General features: G+C 36.4%; 1 protein-coding gene across 1 annotated transcript in view; it reads right to left on the bottom strand.

Moving 5' to 3' along the window:
• The window catches only part of Nsun2 (tRNA (cytosine(34)-C(5))-methyltransferase Nsun2), a 166,685-nt gene that overhangs the window by 28,661 nt on the left and 119,024 nt on the right, over window positions 1-19,000 (bottom strand). Inside the window, exons 14-15 of the mRNA XM_090384128.1 lie at window positions 12,586-12,619; window positions 7,125-7,217 (exon numbers count right to left, since the gene is read on the bottom strand). Of these exons, the coding sequence (XP_090240254.1) occupies window positions 7,125-7,217; window positions 12,586-12,619 (127 nt within the window). The remainder of the gene's footprint in view (window positions 1-7,124; window positions 7,218-12,585; window positions 12,620-19,000) is intronic.

Genomic DNA, 19,000 nt, shown 5'->3' with positions numbered 1-19,000 from the left:
AAAAGGAGGACCTACGAAGTATTAGGTAGGTGGTCATAATTCAGTGATCACTCAGTGTATAATACAACCTTGAAATAATACAGCTCATTACATTACAGTTTTAGACATGTTAAAAAGATAGATAATGTTTAAATTAGAAGTACTCTATAGTAGAGATGACCTTAAACGAGACAGTCTCAGTGAACATAAAAAATTTTCTGAATCAGAAAAATCTGTCTACCTTGTTCACAAATGGACATTCACAGTCTTTTTGCATTTGTTGGCCATGACAGAAATACAATTAGTTTGAAAATTTCTGCAGGGCTAATGCCTCCTTGAAGATATGGTCATTGTGGTCCTCCTAAACTTTCCTTTTTTTTTTTTTTTTTTTTTTGAGTACCTGTCATTTCTCTTTAGTGGGTGTCTATATTTACCCCTGGTGTGGTGCAGTGAGCAATTTCTTTACAAGTTTACAGGCAACAGTTGAAGCATGCTGTATGCAGGATATTGGACCACTGTCCATTCCTTGAGTGACTGCAGATCCTTGCCTGCTTATTTTGGTGTTTTAAATTAGTATCAGTTCTTTTGGAAGTTTGATATTTTTTTTTTTTTTTTTTTGCTTAGGAGGCAAGTAGCAGTTGGAACATGGCATTGTTGCAGGTGCAGCAATCTTAACATGGCACAAGTGTTTTTATTAAAATCATTAACTGATTACAACACATTTAATTTTTTATATTTTAAATTGTAATATTATTTTGCTCCGGTTACAACACATGCCGACAAGTTAGACTGATTCTTTAACCTTCTAATCTAAGTTAGCATGGTTTTTCACAACAAACAATTTTTTTTTGATGGTTGAAAGTGTCCCATGACCTTCTAATAAACTTCTCCATGCCATAAAAGTACAGTAAGGACTTTTATGGCTCTGAGGTGAAATGTCTACCACACACAACTAGTGAATGGGAAAATGTCAATGTTTTTTTTAACATCATGGTACAATGAGTTGAAAATATATAGTTTTAAGAGTGGAGGATAAAGTTAGAGCGATATGCAAAACTGACAGTATAAAAAGAAGGCTGTTTGTGATTTTGGTAAACAGAGACACAGACAATGCATACTGGAAATGGCAATACATACAACAGAGGATCACCAATTTCTTCATTTGAATAATCACCAATACAGGATTCTTTCATTAAGTTGTTACTTCCTGTAAATTAATATTTCCTGGATTTTCTTACGGTGCATAATCCCAAGGCTGTCATAAAAACAATGACTGTTTCTGTCATCCCAAGACTGGTGATAAGGAATTTCATTATGTTGATTATAATATGTTCAAAAGATAATGGAAAGAGAGACTTAGGGGGGAGGGTTATGCTTCTTATCTTCTTATCAAAGGTAAATTAAAAACAATAAGAATACCACCCGAGCCTGATCAAGCCCAGGTGGATGTAGAATCAGTATAAGTGTGAGTAATCTATTGGTGACTTGCTTTAACCTACCCCTTATTGACTTGAATTCATGTCCAAGCAATATACCAGGTGGGGTCAGTCTTAATAAGGACCAAGTCAAATACTCTTGACTTGATCCTCATCAAGAATCCAAGTATTATCAATGACAGAAAAGTACAGACACCACAGATAAGTGACCATACTGTCATAAAATGGACAGGGTACAAGGAAACTCCAGGTCAGAGGCAAGGGAGAGAGAGTTTCAATTTTGGGTGGGGGAGTGGACTATTAGTGGACTGAGAGACTTCTTAGCCTCTATTAAATGGAATGGCAGTTTTATGGATTGTTAGATAGGAATGCTCTTTGGGATATATTTAAGAGATTATTATAGCTTGTAGATTCCAGAATTATTCTGGAATCTACAAGCATATTTGTTCCAGTGATAAAGTATTGCAAAAGAAGATGCCAAAATAGATGACAAGAGAATTTGCAAAAAATAAAAATAAATTTTCTATTTATGCTCTCATATGGTGGCATTCTTTCTTTGGGACTCACAAGACAGAAAGAATCCAAGAACAGCACTCTATTTGGCAGTCATATGGGGTTACAACTATGATAAAGCCAAAAGCATTTGACCACTCGAATGCATTTTTTTTTTTTTTTTTTTTTAGTAGCTGACTACTCAGCTACTGCAGCCGTTTACAGATCTCATATAGTGAAAGAAGGATGCCCTAGTTACAGATCATTGCATGACACCATTACACATAGAACTATAAGCAGATATGTAATAATATAGAATACATAAGAAAAGCAAAAGCTGAGTAAGAGAAATCGTTGGCAAAAAGATTCTAAGAATAAGGATAAGGAGTGCTCGTATGTGAATACAAAGAAGAAGACAGAAAATCGTATAAGTTCCCTGAAGGTTTGAAAGGGTAAAATCATGCTATCCATCTTGAATTGGAGATGACTAAACAGATGCTTTGCATTAATTTTTGCAACTGAAAGCAATTTTAACTATGGTGGAACAGGAAAGTGTCAGATTGTTCTAGAATTAATGATATAATGATTTCTGAAAAGCAATCTAACAGAAAAACTGCTGGGCTGAGAAAGGAGGAGGGGGATAAGGCTCCTCAGGTGTTTGTGTGTCAATAAACCAATTGGTTGGTTTATTGGCACATTAGCAACTAAGACTATAATGTGCCAAAACCAGGTACTCCTCAGGTGGATAGAATGCATCTAGTCATATTAGAGAATGCAACAAAGGTGAGCACATCCTACAGGAATGCTACTGTGATCATTACATTCAGGGATGATTCCTTTGGACTGTAATGTAATTTGTATTGTAAGAAATACAATACAAATATCTCACCCATTCATAGGAGAGGGGATACGATGTAGACGAGTAAACTTTAGACTGATAAATTTGACTTCTGTGAGCAAGGTAATGAAGTCCATAATTAAGGATAAATGAATGTCTTGATAAAAATAAATTCTAAAGGGATCACAGCATGCATTTGTGAAGAGAAAGTCTTGCTTCACAAATATGGTTAATTACTATGATGAGAAGTCAAAGTCATTCAGGAAACAATTTCAATATTGTATATCTAGATTTTCATAAAACTTTTGATTTAGTCCCCATGAGAAGCAATTGTACAAACCATAGCATGACAGGATTACAGGGAAGATAATCAAATGGAATTGATGGATGGCTGAATGTGGGATGGGAGGGAATAACGGGCATCCTCAACATTAATGACAATATACAAGGAGATTGTCAGAGAAAGGTGGGTATGATCACAATTTAATTAGAATAACAATCATAAATAAATAATATGCTGCTCCAAAATGACATACTGGTTACAGATCTGGTCTGAAAGATGTAAATTGAAGTTTAATCTCTTTCAAATGCAAGATCTTGGGATAAAGGCATACAACAGATAAGACAGACAACAAATTAATAAAGGCATAAAGACAACAACAAATTAAAATGTCTGCTGCCACCTACAATCTCTGTCCTTCATACATTGAGCTCAGTAATCATGGGCTTGAGCCTCTTCTAGACTGGGGAGAGCAGAGTCTTTTTTGGGATTTCTTCTCACTGTAATTAGCCAGTCTCTGGCAAAGGCTGCTTGACAAAAATACACTTTTTTTTTTTTTTTTTTTTGTTCAGCAACTCGGAAGAAAATTCTTAAAGTAATTGATTTTTCATCCAGGTGGTGAAAAACTCACTAACATACAGTGGCTTACAAAAAAACTGCATTACTTGTGAATTTTGCAAATAATGTGTTTTGCGCTGCATTGTGGGTTGTAGAAATGTTCGAAATGCATTTGTTAGATGGGATATATATCTCTGTGAATGAAATCCAATAAAAAGACTCCACCTGCTATACCTAATTGCCATAAATATCTTCCCAAAGGGTAAAATGCATAGTTAATGGAAATATGAGAAATCATGCAAATGGCAATCATGACAAGTTAACGTAATAGTATTATGTACTATAAATGAGTCCTCAATATTTTGTTGTTCCTCCTCGAGCTGCAATTACAGCCTTGCAATGATTTGGCATAATCAACTTCTGGATATACGGTTGCCCAATTTCATGGTACCACATCCTTACAATGCTCTCCTGCAGCTTAATCTTACTTGTTGGCTTCTTCTGAGCAATTTTGAAATCTGGACTGTTGCTGGGCCAGTCCAACACTGTAATGCCAACATTTCTGAGGTATGACTGCATCTTAAGGGAGAACAATGAGGGAAAATATAGGTGTAAGTATGTTTTAAGCCTTGTGAGACAAGAAGACAAACTCATTAAATCAAACTCATTAATTTTGCCATCTGGCAAGGTGCTGAGTCCTATTGAAAAATGCAGTTTTGGACGTCTGTGTGGTGATCCCTAATAACGGGTTTCAGGCACTCCTCCAATATAGCAGTGCTTCTGCATTCACCATTCCATTAATAAACTTAATTCGCCCCACCCCTTTGCTTGTTATGCATTCCCAGACCATCTGACCGGCTGGCAGGGAACTTTACAGTCAGGATGGCCTCCGATTTTTGTCTTCTGACATAACGCTTCCCATCCGAGCCATGCAAGTTGAATTTCAATTTGTCAGAAAATATGATGTTGTCTCATTGCTCTTTTGTCCATGAAACATGCATTTTAGCCCAAGCAAGTCGCTTCTTCCTCATTTCTTGGGTCAACAAAGGCTGCTTCTTGGACCGATAGGCATGCAGACCACATTCCGAAAGCTGTCTCTTTGGACAGTTCGTGTACAACACCAGAGGCCACCTCAAAGTCCAGTTTTATATCAGGAGCACTAGCATGGCGATTATGAAGCATAGCCTTTCAAATATCGATCTTGGGAAGGCGCAGTCACTCTTTTACGGCCTGATCCAGGTCTTCTCTTCATGTCACACTTTAATTTCAGCACCCGGGATACTGTTGACCGGTGGCAGCCTATTTTATCAGCGATAGCACATGTAGAAATCCCTTCCTGGGACAGAGCAACAGCTACACTTTTTTTTCTTGGTGTCAACTGAACATATGGAGCCATGCTTACACCTCCACAAAACAGGATACTAATGAATGTGTATACCCTTCCAATGCCATATTTATAGAAATGGCTGATGCAATAACTTGCAATTAGAAGTGTTATCTGACATAATACCTTTGCTTTGCAACAAACAAAATGACTGTAATCAAACAATATCTGATATGATTCACTACACTACAAATGTTACTTTTTTTTAAGGTGATGCAATTTTTTTTTGCCCATCACTGTACATACATACAAGCAAATAGTGAACGTGTTAGAGGTGAATCAAAATGAGAAATATTTAGGGATTATGATATAAGGAAATGTGAAGAAGTATCTGACATCAAATTTGAGAAAATTTGATGTCAAATGCTTAGGCCATAGTGCACCAGTTCCTATGGCACTCTAGTTTTTTTGTGTATCATGTCTGTGTAATTGTGTTCACATGATTTACATGTTAGATGGGCTACAAAAACTGAATAATTTACATCACAAGGTGGAACTCTTCTCCTCTGCCTGAGATCAACAAACTACAGCCTCAATTAAAGAGAACCTTAAGAATTCTTCCAGTCTCTGATCAGTTTCAAGCTCCAATCTCATCAAATGAGTGATGGGTAATAAAACACTATGTCACAGAGGATATGAATACTTTGTCTTTTGGTTTATTCCAGTGTATACTTTTGGTTCCATCCAGTTTCGGGTGCATTTCCTGGCACAATTCACCAAGAAAAAAAAATTACCACAAAACTATCGCCTTACTGGCTAATTATCTCCAGTTTATGAAGCAGCATCTTTTCCTGTTGAATACATCATCTTCCAAAATGGCAATAGTCCCAAAATACAAGAAAAGAAATAAGTAGCACAATGACCACGTTCTCTGTCATTGCTAACAACTCCAATATTTGGATCTTGATCCAAATGGGCATCTCTGAAAGACTCCAAGACTCTAAATGAAGTGCTATTTTTTATTCTGTGATTACAGAGAAGTTTGGCAATACGAAATGCACAATGAAATTTTCCTCCATTTCTACTGTCTACTCTAACATAGTTTGAGGAAGAATCAAGGCCTTCTCCATGCAGTGCTATTTGATTCTTCCATATTTATGATGCATTTGCAGTTCTTATGGAAAAATGACTGCAATAAATCTATTCCAGCACTATTCACATATCATTATGAAACCAGGCTTCACTTTATGTAATAAAGTGAAGAAAGATGACTTCACTTTATGTAATAAAGTGAAGTCATCTTTCTTCACATAGTCTCCAGTGCTCTTGACAGCTGTAACTGATACAAACTAATATTCAAATTGTTTCTTTGTGTGAAATGTGATATCACAAAGCCAATATAGAACAATTCAATATCATCTGTTTTACACCTATTATTATTACAGTATCATCACTGTTTAATGACATAATAATGGTATCAGTCTATCATGTGCTTCTTGAATGTGTGTATTTATCGATATATTTTGTCTAATTATTACTATGTAACGCTATTATGCTTTTCTTTTTGAATTCTGTAACAAACGCAAACTCCCTGGCCTAATGCTGTTCATTAAAATACCCATATTGAGCTTTGTTAACAAATACCTATGGTAAACAAATAAATATTTGTATTTATATACACTATCACTATTGAAAGTATTTGCAACACTAATGGAGTAAGGCAATTGGCAGTATGCAAGATAGGGCCTACTACGGAAATACCACATATAAGTTACAGCATCCAGTAAAAACAGTGCAGAGTATATGGTGTTTTAAAGATTAACCCTGCTCGCACTACTCTTTGTAGTGTGAATAGCAGGATTCACTAATTCATTTCTACCATAGCCAACGAAAGCATAAAATGCATATTCTGATGGTGGTCAGACCGGAAGATATGAAATAGAATATTTTACCTGTATGTCACATCTTCACATTCATAAAGCCATAAGCTATGCAAAGCTAATGTGAAGATTTTAATTTGGATGACTATAAGCTCCATTATAAAAGAGATATATCTTGCATCATTGTAAATATAATACAAAATGAGTTAACTAAATTCAAAAGTATCTGACAAATAATTAAACCATGCTACTAAAACTTGCCACTTCTTTTGTAAAAATAATGTTTGAAACTTCATAATGAAATTTAAATTTTAAATTGAAAATGCTGGAACATTACCTAATGCTGGTCCAGAGCTCTTCATCATCTTTAAAAAATATGAAAGGATCTTCTTTGAAACCCCACAGCCTTCTTTTTTTTCTGGGAGGACCACTGGGAACAGTTATAATATCAACTCTGGACAAAAACTAATAAATTTTCCAAGTATTGACAATTATTATGTTAAATCAAGTTAGTATGATACTGAGGGTGGTTTATACTTTTTTAATTTAAATGAGTTAAATGATAATGGTGGACTTAAAAAATTTTTAGAACTACCAGTAATATAAACCATGAAGAAATTCCCATATTTCTTTCAAGTATTAATTAAATTAAGTTATTATGGATAACTTGATTTCAAACTGTAATTACATATATCAATGTGCAGATGACACTTTATTTTCGAAATGAAGATCAGGTCACATGCAAGTTTTAGAGACTAATTAAATATGGATTACAGAAAATTATAGTGGATTTTGCTTCATATGTTTTATCACGGTAACATTAACAATTTTGGCTCTAATTCTTTTGACATTACAAATATAAATTCTGGTTAATTCACTCACACTGCTTGCCAATGCATTTATTGACTCTCCAATACTTTAAGCTTTAAGTTTGGAATATACAGTAATAATTACCTGTTTTGTTTGACACAGTAGTTTAGCATCTTTACCAAATGCTTTGAATGAACCTCCATTCATTGTAATCAGTATGCTAATATGTGTAAAAGTTTATTCATTGGTCCCAATGTCACCACATAAGACACTCCTGGTGCACAATTCAGCTGGTGAAACTAATGTGTTACAGTCTCCACCTTCATTTCATCATTTGAGTGAAAGTTACAACCTTCAAGTGCTGTCATCTTCTTGGGATAAGATGTGGCTGTAGGCTTGGTGCTGTAGCACCTATCTTTATACTATAGTTGAGCCTGGGCATGTAGAGCTATGTGAAGTTTTGCCCTGTTGTGGAGCAATACTATGCTACTTTGCCTTTATGATGTGCCATGACTGCTCAAATCAAAAAAGTGTTTAATATTATCTCCATACAGTGAGTATGGAACAAATCTTTTTTGGTGAGGTGTCTGTATACTTTCATTGCCGACTTATGCATTTGATCTCTGGGTTGTAATAACAACAACATAATGTATTGCCTGCAATGATTCAATTTAGAAAATGTTCATCTTCCTTATGATAGTAACCAGTTGTTATTCACTCAACCACTTCAATCATGTATGCACTTTTCAATAACAAAGACAATTGTAACACTATCGACACAAGTTGAGCTTGTTTGCAATCACTTCAATTGCAAACAAGCTTCAATAGTTATGATGACTGGCTTGTACTAGCTCATTTACTTAGCCAACAGTTGTTCCTTTAATAACATCATATGCTTGATCCAGACATAGGCCCTGTTCCAGGGTAGACTGCTTTCCGAGTATGAATTGCTTACACCACTGAAATATGGTTGCACCATTTCAAACATATCACCTGTATTTTTGCCTCAACTTTAGATTTAATATTTTAATAAGTTTTAATGGATAATTCTGATATCAATATCACCCCTATGTTCGAAACTCACTACACACTACCACAGAGTGGTAAATATTTAATGGTTGTTTGCCTTCTGCACTGAAATTTGCATCAGTGCATGCTGGGCATACTTCAATGCATCCATTTGTTCATAGCATGCAAACCATAGCCATCATTCCCATCTCATGCTGCACCTGACACCACCTATATTACTTTTGGTCATCTGTAGGCAGCAAATCATGAATCACCCAGTGATGAAATTTAGAATAGATGGTGTCTAGACCATACGGAAATAAAATGCACATGAAAAAAAAATTCAAATAAATGATACCAAGGGCAGCACATTTCGAACCAGGTTGCACTTCATGCAGCCACACAACACGATTTATTTTATCAAGTTATAGTAGAGTATTTGGCAGCAGGTCAAACTGTCCTTGTGATATCCAAATTATCAGAAGCCGTAAGGATTCACACCCACACAGTTTGGTTTCAAGTATTGGCAAATTACAAGAAACTATGTAGTCATCTTCATAATTTCAGTCATCACTGTCTCACTAGATTCATGTCTGAAAAGCTAACAAATTTTTGCTATATTTTGCTTGGATTTTCATTTATCTATGATATAAATTTTATTTTATATTATAGTTTTTATCTCACTAAAAATATAGTTGGGTTTATTACTTAAATAAAACAAGTATTTCTGAAGATATACCAGTTTGAATTAAAAGCTGTTACTAGTGGTGATCTTTGGCATCAAACCCAACATCACAAAAAACATTTCTTTTTGTAATTATAAATAGTACATTTAAACACTGAATATAAACAATATTGTACCTATTCTGTAGACTGATAATTTAGTAACATTTTAGTGGTAACTGAAAAGAATAAATCAGGATAGCCTGTACTACAATAATCATTAGTAGATTTCAATTGATACTGAAAAGGATAACTTTGTAATGAATTTTTGGATTCACTGATATAAAATTGTAAAGCATAATATTATATAGCAGTAGTAGAGGCTTGTGATGCAAGAAAGCAAGCATATGAGCTTATGTAGCATCAACAAAAAAAAAAAAAATTCACACATCCACTCCATCTAAAAGTTTGTCCAGTTCCTCCTTGAATTTATTTAAGCTATCAACTTCCACAGCGACAGATGGAAATTTGTTCTGCCAATCAACCATCCGCTGGCTAAAGGTAAATTTCCGCACATGTATTCTACAACTGTCTTTCCTCAATTTGAATTTATGCCCCCTCAGGTTCGTAATCTGAGCAAGTGGAAGAATCCCACAAGAATTCAGTGTGCTCAACCCATTCAAGGGCTTATACACCTCAATCATATCAACTTGCAGGTGTCTAGTCACCAGCCACTGCAAATTCCAGAACTTTCTTGGTAATAGAACCCGTTCATTCCCCTCACCAATTTGTTGCCCTCTCTATACATGCTCAAGCAACTCTACATTCTTCCTGAAATGAGGCCTCCAGACCTGCAAACAGTACTCAAAGCTTTGCCTGACCATTGTCTTATACAAAGGGATAATTACCTACTTTTCCCTACTAGCAAAATTCCTGTATATCACTGACAATAACCCATGACCTGCTCTGGAAGCCTGTCTGCATTGCTCAGAAATCTTCATATCTGACTGCACAATTACTCCCAAGTCTTTTTCATTTTCTACCATCCTGAATGTAGTACCACGCAGTTTGTACATTTCTCTGGAGTTATTTCTACCTATATGCAGTACTTTGCATTTGTCAATGTTAAACTTCAGTTGCTAGGGCCGAAAATGGTTGCCCAAATCTGAGGACTCGGCAGTTACTCAAGTGTTCAGTACTAAGACAAGGGATGCTCTCCAGAATAACAGGGCATCAAGGATGGATCAGTGGACAGAAAAATTCTGGTTCAAAATGAAATAACATTAGTGTAATTCGATTGTTAGGGAAACCAAGAATTTTATCTTAATAAAGATAATGGAACAGAACCAAAGTATGTCTACCACATGCTAAAATGGATGATGTTACTAACCAGTTTCTAGTTCTTAACCCACAAGTGGGTGCACTGTAGATTAAATTTTTTTTAAATTTAGCCAACAGCATTTAATTTTTTTTATTTAAAAAATTAAAATATCAATTAAAGTGATGTCAATGTGAATTTTGTATTCTTTAATTCCTTCATCATTGGTTTAAGTTTTGATCTGCATTCGCTGATTTCATTACAATTAGAGAGGACAGCAGTTAAAAAAAATCAACATTTATGCATTTATGCCTAAAATATATCATGCATCCAATTTAAAATCTTTTTTTATTCCAAGTTACCCAATGCAAACAAAGTGCACTGCTTGCATAGCATCTTACAATCATAGAATTCCAGGTCACTGCATTAGTGAAGAGTTGGAAAAGAAAGTGAATGCAGATAAAATTATATAAGTAACTTTACCGTTTTTTTTCTGCGAGCAGTGAAGATACCCATTTCGACACAACCAACCACACAGTCTATAGTCCTACAACCACATTATTTTTTAATACAACAGTAAATATATATAATTATTTTATTATATATTTATTTTATATTATAAAAATAACATGGATCTAGGACTATATGCAAGTGGCATACTTTCCTGGCAATAAATATTATAAAAATAATTATATGTATTAGAATTACATCAGTGAGATCCCAAGGCCACATTCTGCACTTTAGTCACAAACTGTAGAGTGAAGTTGATGCATTGTTAAGAACCACATGGAACAACTGATGAACACAGATCTTGTAAGAGAAACCACTGCAGCAGATATCAAAGAACTCTTTAGACTCCTGACCATGAAATATCTGGTTATCATGGCACTGGCAGATAAATGTGAATTTTGTGTGGCACCATTGACCATGGTAACAGTGATTCATTCGTTAGCATCCTGTGTTGGCAGTTACATGAAAAGGCACCTGTTCTTTGGAATTTTCTCATCATTTTACACAATTCATTTTGGATAGGTTTCCCCTCTTCTTAGTTGTTGTTGTTGTTTTGGTTTTTAGGAGCATTAGCAACTAAGGCCATATTGCTCCGGGGATATGCAGTGGTCATTCCCTGACCTTTCCACATCCTCCATATTTGGTGGTCACGGGCGCGAACCCCGGTCTAATCAAGAAGCATGTGCTACGCACTGTTGCTCCTGCCCACCTGGCTACGGAGTACGGAGGTGCCTCCCTCTTCTTAGACCTTCAAAATTACTCTGAAAGCACAACACCAAGACATTACTGTTTGTTTTGGTAAAATAGCTTTACTAACAAAGCAGAATCTTTCATTTGCAAGATTGTGCAACTTCTTGTTGTTGTGGTTCCATCTGTTTTTACTGCATTAAGTCATGTGTCACCATTCATGTCATAAGATTTATTTTGCAAATTGGCTGCACCCTAAAAACATATTTTTTGTTCTTGCATTGCCTGCATACTGTAAATTTCATATTTTAAAGTTTTTTTGTTTTTTTTTTTGGCAGTTATCTTCACTATTGGCAAGTAAATTGAAATATGCATACTTCAGCAATTGGGCACCAGGCAGACTCTTCAATAACATGAAGCCAGAGAGTATAACAACTGGAGAAGCTGGCATAAAACATCAAGCATATACACTTCAAAAATTGGGTTCAAGAGATGCCATTAATTTCAGATTCTTGTTTTCAACAGGTGCCATTAATTTCAAATTCTTGTTTTCAACAGATGCATATAATTATCAAGAATAGGCTTGATTTGATATTGCATTTTTCCTGTACATTTGACCTTGCATTTTTCCTGTACATTTGACCTTGCATTTTGCACAATAACTAATGGGGACTTCTTGAATTTTCAAGTGATTGTAGATAAGAGTACAACACTGTCAAAATCATGTGGGATAGTCTTAAAGACCCAGCACACTAGAGTAATAAATTATAAAATAAGAGTAATAAATTATAAAATAAGATACCTCTTGTTATCATCTTCACTATCTCCATGTCCACCTAAGAAAGTTAAGAAAAGTGAATTAGTAATTTAATATTTAAATTATATCTAAAATTTTATTTCTAATGTTTCCTCAGCAGTCTAATTTAAAACATATCATACACATTGTTCATGCATAAATTTTCTGGCAATTATATCCATATTTTTTGAAAATCTGTTAAACTCCCAGTGTTAAACTTAAAGAATTTAAAAATTAAATACTATCTAGATGCATTTACAGAATATCATTAATTTCAGAGAAATAAACAGGTTTCCCCCCGACATACCTCTCAGGATTTTCAAGTACAATACAAAAGTGCTAATCTAATAAGGTGCCAAGGCAACTAAAGCTTAGGTGTACAGTGTCTGCAAACTGCATGGATGCTGTGGTCAATTTGCCTATTTTATTGGATGAAAAACTCATTTACAAGAAGGTGATTAATTTCATAAAAATCTGTGCATTTTTTCCATTAAAAAATATACTTTCAGGCTCTTCAAATATAGTACAAAGGACTGGGTTGTTTTGATATGGTGCCAAGACAGCTAAAACCATGAGGCATCAGTATATAATGACAATACAAGTTGGCAGGGTTGTTAAGGACACTACTGATGCTATGCTGCTGCAACAGGATCTGGAAAGGTTGAGCAGATGGGCTGAGAGGTGGATCGTTGTTATTTTTTTAGGAGCATTAGCAACTAAGGCCATATTGTTCAGGGATATGCGGTGGTTATTCTCTGACCTTTCCACATCCTCCATATTTGGTGGTGACGGGCTCGAACCCCGGTCTAATCAAGAAGCGTGTGCTATGCACTGCTGCTCCTTCCCACCTGGCTACGGAGGCGCCTGCTGAGAGGTGGCAAATGAAGTTTAACATTGACAAATGTAAAGTACTACATATGGGAAACAGCAACCCCAGAGCAATGTATCAACTCTGTGGTACTACAGTGACAGTGGTAGAGAATGAAAAGGACCTGGGGGTAATTGTGAAGGCAGATATGAAGTTTTCTGGGCAGTGCAGACGGGCTGCAAGAGTAACTCGTGTCTTATCAATGATATACAGGAATTTTTCTAGCAGGGATAAGGAGGTGATTATTCCCTTGTATAAGGCAATGGTCAGGCCACACCTTGAGTACTGTATACAGGTCTGGAGGCCTCATTTCAAGAAGGATGTAGAGCTGCTGGAACAAGTACAGAGAAGGGCAACAAGATTAGTGAACGGAACAAAGGGTTGCTCTTACGAAGAAAGGCTTAAGTTTTGCAAATTACAGTGCCTTGAGACTAGGCACTGGCAAGGTGATCTGACAGAGGTGTATAAAGCCTTGAATGGTTTGAGCATGCTCAATGCTGATGGGACTCTGCCTCTTGCTCAGAATAATCACCTGAGAGGTCATAAATTCAAATTGAGGAAAGACAGATGTAGGATAGATGTCTGTAAATTTGCCTTTAGCCAGTGGGTAGTTGGTTGGTGGAAGAGACTTCCATCCTTTGTTGTGGAAGTTGATAGCCTAAATAAATTTAAGGCTCAGCTGGACAGGTATTCCGAACGAATGGAGGGGTGAAGTGGAAGGTTATTTATTTTTTTTTTTTTTCCTGGCTGATGCTGCATAAGCTTGCTTTCTTGCATCATATGCCTCTGCTAATGTCTACAAAATGCATATATTCTGTGGTCAATCCACCTTCTTTTTTTTTTTTACCAAAAATTTAATTTCAGAGAAAAAGCAACCCACATTTGAGACTGACTATCTCTGCCATAATGCAAAAAATATCCAAGAAGTTCCTCCCACAATATTCAAACCCAGGTCTTTTCCATGTAGTTTGGAATGACAGTGATTATAATTAGTTTGCTAGTTGTAAGGACAGTACAAAGGAGGGCATCTTCCTTCACTACGTTGACAGTAGAGACATTTTTACCATCTAGTTCTGCAACTGATATTTTAGGGTTTTATTTATTATTAATCACAGTGGTCACTGCATAAATTATCAGAACTACTATACTACTACTAGAATAATCCTATACAAACAAAACTGTCAGATTTTCTAATGAGTTTGCCAAATTTTTCTTTACTTTTTTATAAACTTTGTTCTGCTTAAACAACAAACTATTCCTGAATATCTTTTATTAGCCTTCTAGACACTGGTTTTTCAGCTTTTTTTTTTTTTTTTTTTTTTGGCAATCCATAACATAAAACATTTATGGGACCAATACTCCAGAAGTGTACTGACTGAAAGCCAACAGAGAAGATACCTGCAGATGTGGACTTGAATTCCTGAAATCTAATTTTCAGGAAATACATAAAGAGGAAAGTATCTCCAAAGGCAGAACTAGAAGGAATAAACAAAGAAGAAAAGAAGTTAGTTCAGCAAATTTAGAGCTGAACTTTGAATAGATATTGCTTAGCCAATGGCTTTTTCCAAACTGATTTAGAAGAAAGTTGTTGTATTTTGGAGTTTATTAGCACAAGGGCCTCTTGGGCCAAATTGGGATTACTCATACCATTTCTGCGATGAACTTTTCTTTTGATACTATGATGGTTACAGATTGTATAGTCATATGTACTTCAAGTAGTGGAATAACTCCTGCAAGCTTAATGATATCTAAATATAGCTTTCTGTATATTCTGTTGTGGGGCAGTCAATGAGAATGTGTTGGACAGAAACTACATCAATGAGGACCTTCTCCTGTAAGTTAAAAAAAAAAAAAGGTCTATAAAGTCTCACCAATAACACTTCTCACCTGTTCCACCTGAAGCTCATGCTTCAGCTGTAAACGTCAATTACTGGTTTGACTTGCCATAGTTTACACCAAGAGCAATAATTGTGAATTGCTAATGCCAAGAAATGATAGAAGTGAGGGTTATCCCTAGTAAAAATGTGTTCTTGCCTAGAAATCAGTGTTGTAAAGATGAGTATGACAGTAGCAAATTATTTTTTGCAAGAGAGAGAGAGAGAGAGAGAGAGAGAGAGAGAGAGAGAGAGAGAGAGAGAGAGAGAGAGAGAGAGAGAGAGAGAGAGAGAGAGAGAACTGGGTGTAGGAATAATTAATCCCATTGGAGAATTACCTAATGATTAGTTTTTAAGGAAGTGGTGGTGATACTCAAGTAGTGGCTGTTTGTGCAGAGCAAGGTTTGAGAAAATGGAACACAGTGTGCTATTACCATGAAAATAAACACAGGATTTCAGAGAAACCACCAACATACAGAGGAGAAAGAGTAAATGAAAGAAGAGAACCTTTGGGAATTCAGCATTAATTGAGAAGTTAGATGATACAGAGCCATCTACCATCACACGAGGCGCTTCCGTAGCCAGGTGGGAAGTGTGTGCTACGCAGCGGTGCGTAGCACACACTTCTTGATTAGACCGGGGTTCGAGCCCGTCATCACCAAATACAGAAGATGTGGAAAGGTCAGGGGTTGACCACTGCATATCCCGAAGCAATATGGCTTAGTTGCTAATGCTCCTAAAAACCAAATAACAACAACAACAACCATCACACATGAGTGATCAGAGTAAACTGTCTGCTCAATTCCAATAATCAGAATGCAGACTATAGGAGGGAAGCTCACTTAGAAGACTTTTGCATTGAATCCAACTGAAAGCCATAGAAATGTTAAGAACAACAGCCTGAGTTTCTCCAAACTTCTCAATAAAATTTGTTCACAGCTGGAACATAAGCCTAGCTACACAAGTAGACTGGAACTGACAATCGCTAAGATGAAAGGTTTCAAGATGATGTAAGAGTAAGTGGTTAATGGATTTTCCCCACTTTCTTAGGAACTGATTGAAGTGTCACGAGATGATAACTGAAAGGTAGGGATTTGTCACCCTTCTTAGGAAGTGGGTGGATATGAGAAAATTTCTGTGCAGAAAGAAAAACACTAGTGGAATAAGTGAGTGCAAATGGTAATGCTTTTAAAAATAAGTACAAAAATGCCACCAAGACCTGGAGACTTTTTGGCATCAAGATGGACTACAATTGCACAGGAGGAAGGTTTCCTACTCTTCAACTTTTAAAAATAACATCTGAATCTGTTAATAACTTGATTACAATAGCAAGCTTTCATGCAGGTAGTAAATGAAGCTGGAGATTCTGGCAAAAGAAAAATTGGACTGGGGTTAGAGTTCAAGGAATGGAATTGAAGGGAAGGTGATGAGCAAGAGGCTAATAAAAAGAAGGTGAATTGGAATTTTAGATGATCTGGAGATCATGAGTTGAAAGAAGGTGAGGAACAGAAGGAAATGGAGATGAAACAGAGTTCTGGCTGTCATGGACCTGCCACGTGAACGAGAATAAAGGACTGTGAATATCTGATGCAAGTGAACACAGGTTGAGCATTAACTTACCTCAAACCATAGTGATTGTGATAATTCCTATGAATACTGACAAAATTAAATAATGAATGACACCATTAAAAGATGTGAAAATTAAAAAAAAATTTAAAAGATCAGGTGATAGGCGATACAAAGACTGTTCAGCTTGTGGATCAAGGATAAAACCTTGGTGGTTGTTGCTGTTATTTGGTTTTTAGGAGCATTAGCAACTAAGGCCATATTGCTCTGGGGATATGCGGTAGTCATTCCCTGACCTTTCTGCATCCTCTGTATTTGGTGGTCATGGGCTCAAACCCTGGTCTAATCAAGAAGCATGTGCTACACACTGCTGATCCTGCCCACCTGGCTACAAAGGCGCCGGCATAAAACCTTGGATGATTATAACCTTATTCCAGAATTCAGTAACTTCACATTTCTCCATATTTCTTGATATTTGAGTGGGAGAAGATAGAGAGCGATAATTAATGGACACTGCTCCTCGTGGACTAATGTTAGGGGGTCTGTGTTGGGCCCATTGTTGTTTTTTGTATTTATTAATGATACTGATGAAGATACATCAGTTTTAATGTCAAGTTTGCAGACGATACAAAGGTTGGAAGGATTGTTAATCACAGTAAGGACGGTATGCTACTGCAACAGGATCTAGAAAAGTTGAGTAGATGAGCTAAAAGGTGGCAACTAAAAGTTTAACATTGACAAATGCAAATTACTGCATATGGGTAGCAGTAACCCCAGAGTAACATACCAACTGTGCGGTACTACACTCAGGGTAGTGGAGAATGAAAAAGACCTGGGGGTAAATGTGCAATTAGATATGAAGTTTTCTGGCCAGTAAACTGGGGTATTGTCAATGATATACAGGAATTTTGCTAGTACGGAAAAGATGATTATCCAAATTTATAAGGAAATAGTAATCGCGACATGTGATGCAAGAAAGCAAGCATATGAGCTTATGTAGCATCAGCAAAAAAAAAAAAAAAATTCACACAACCATTCCCTCTAAATGTTTGTCCAGTTGCTCCTTAAATTTATTTAACCTATCAACTTCCACGACAGATGGAAGTTTGTTCCAGCAATTAACCACTCACTGGTTAAAGGCAAATTTCTGCACATCTATTCTACAGCTGTCTTTCCTCAATTTGAATTTATGCTCCCTTAGGTTTGTAATCTGAACAAGTGGAAGAATCCCATCAGAATTCGGCGTGCTCAACCCATTCAAGGCCTTATATACACCGTGGTGCATATAAGAGCTTATATACATTGCGGTGTATATACCATTATACACCGCAATGAAATCACCTCACAGGTACCTAGTCTCCAGCCACTGTAATTTGCAGAACTTAAGCCTCTCTTGGTAAGAGGATCCCTTCAATCCCCTCACCAATCTTGTTACCCTTCTCTGTACACGCTCAAGCAAATCTACATCCTTCCTAAAATGAGGCCTCCAGACCAGTATGCAGTACTCAAGGCGTGGCCCAACCATGGCCTTATACAGAGGGACAATCACCTCCTTTGCCCTGCTAGCAAAATTCCTGTATATCATTGACAAAACCTCATGACCTGCTCTGGAAGCCTGTCTGCATTGCTCAGAAAACTTCATATCTGACTGCTAAATTACTCCCAGGTCTTTTTCATTTTCTACCACTCAAAGTGTAATAACACACTGTTGGTACGTTCCTCTGGGGTTACTTCTACACATATGCAGTACTTTGCATTTGTCAATGTTAAACTTCAGTTGCCACTTCTCAGCCCATCTTCCCAAATTTTCTAGATCCTGTTGCAGTAGCACACTACCATTACTGTCATTAACAACCCTGCCAACCTTTGTATCATCTGCAAACTTCAACAGTAAGCATGATATACCTTCAGCAATATCATTTATAAATAAACAAAACAACAGTAGACCCAACACAGAACCCTGTGGGACTCCACTAATAACATTAGTCCACGAAAAGCAGAACCCATTGATTACAACCCCCTGTCTTCTCCCACTCAACCATCCTTTTATCCATTATAGCAACTTACCCTTAATACCATTCTTCGCCAATTTGTATAGTACTCTTTCATGCGC

Source organism: Mastigoproctus giganteus, chromosome 10 (assembly GCF_048544385.1).
Source record: "Mastigoproctus giganteus isolate SK-2022 chromosome 10, ASM4854438v1, whole genome shotgun sequence".
Lineage (NCBI taxonomy): Eukaryota > Metazoa > Arthropoda > Arachnida > Uropygi > Thelyphonidae > Mastigoproctus > Mastigoproctus giganteus.
Note: the sequence above shows the minus strand (reverse complement) of the source record. Positions and strands in the feature narration are given on the sequence as shown.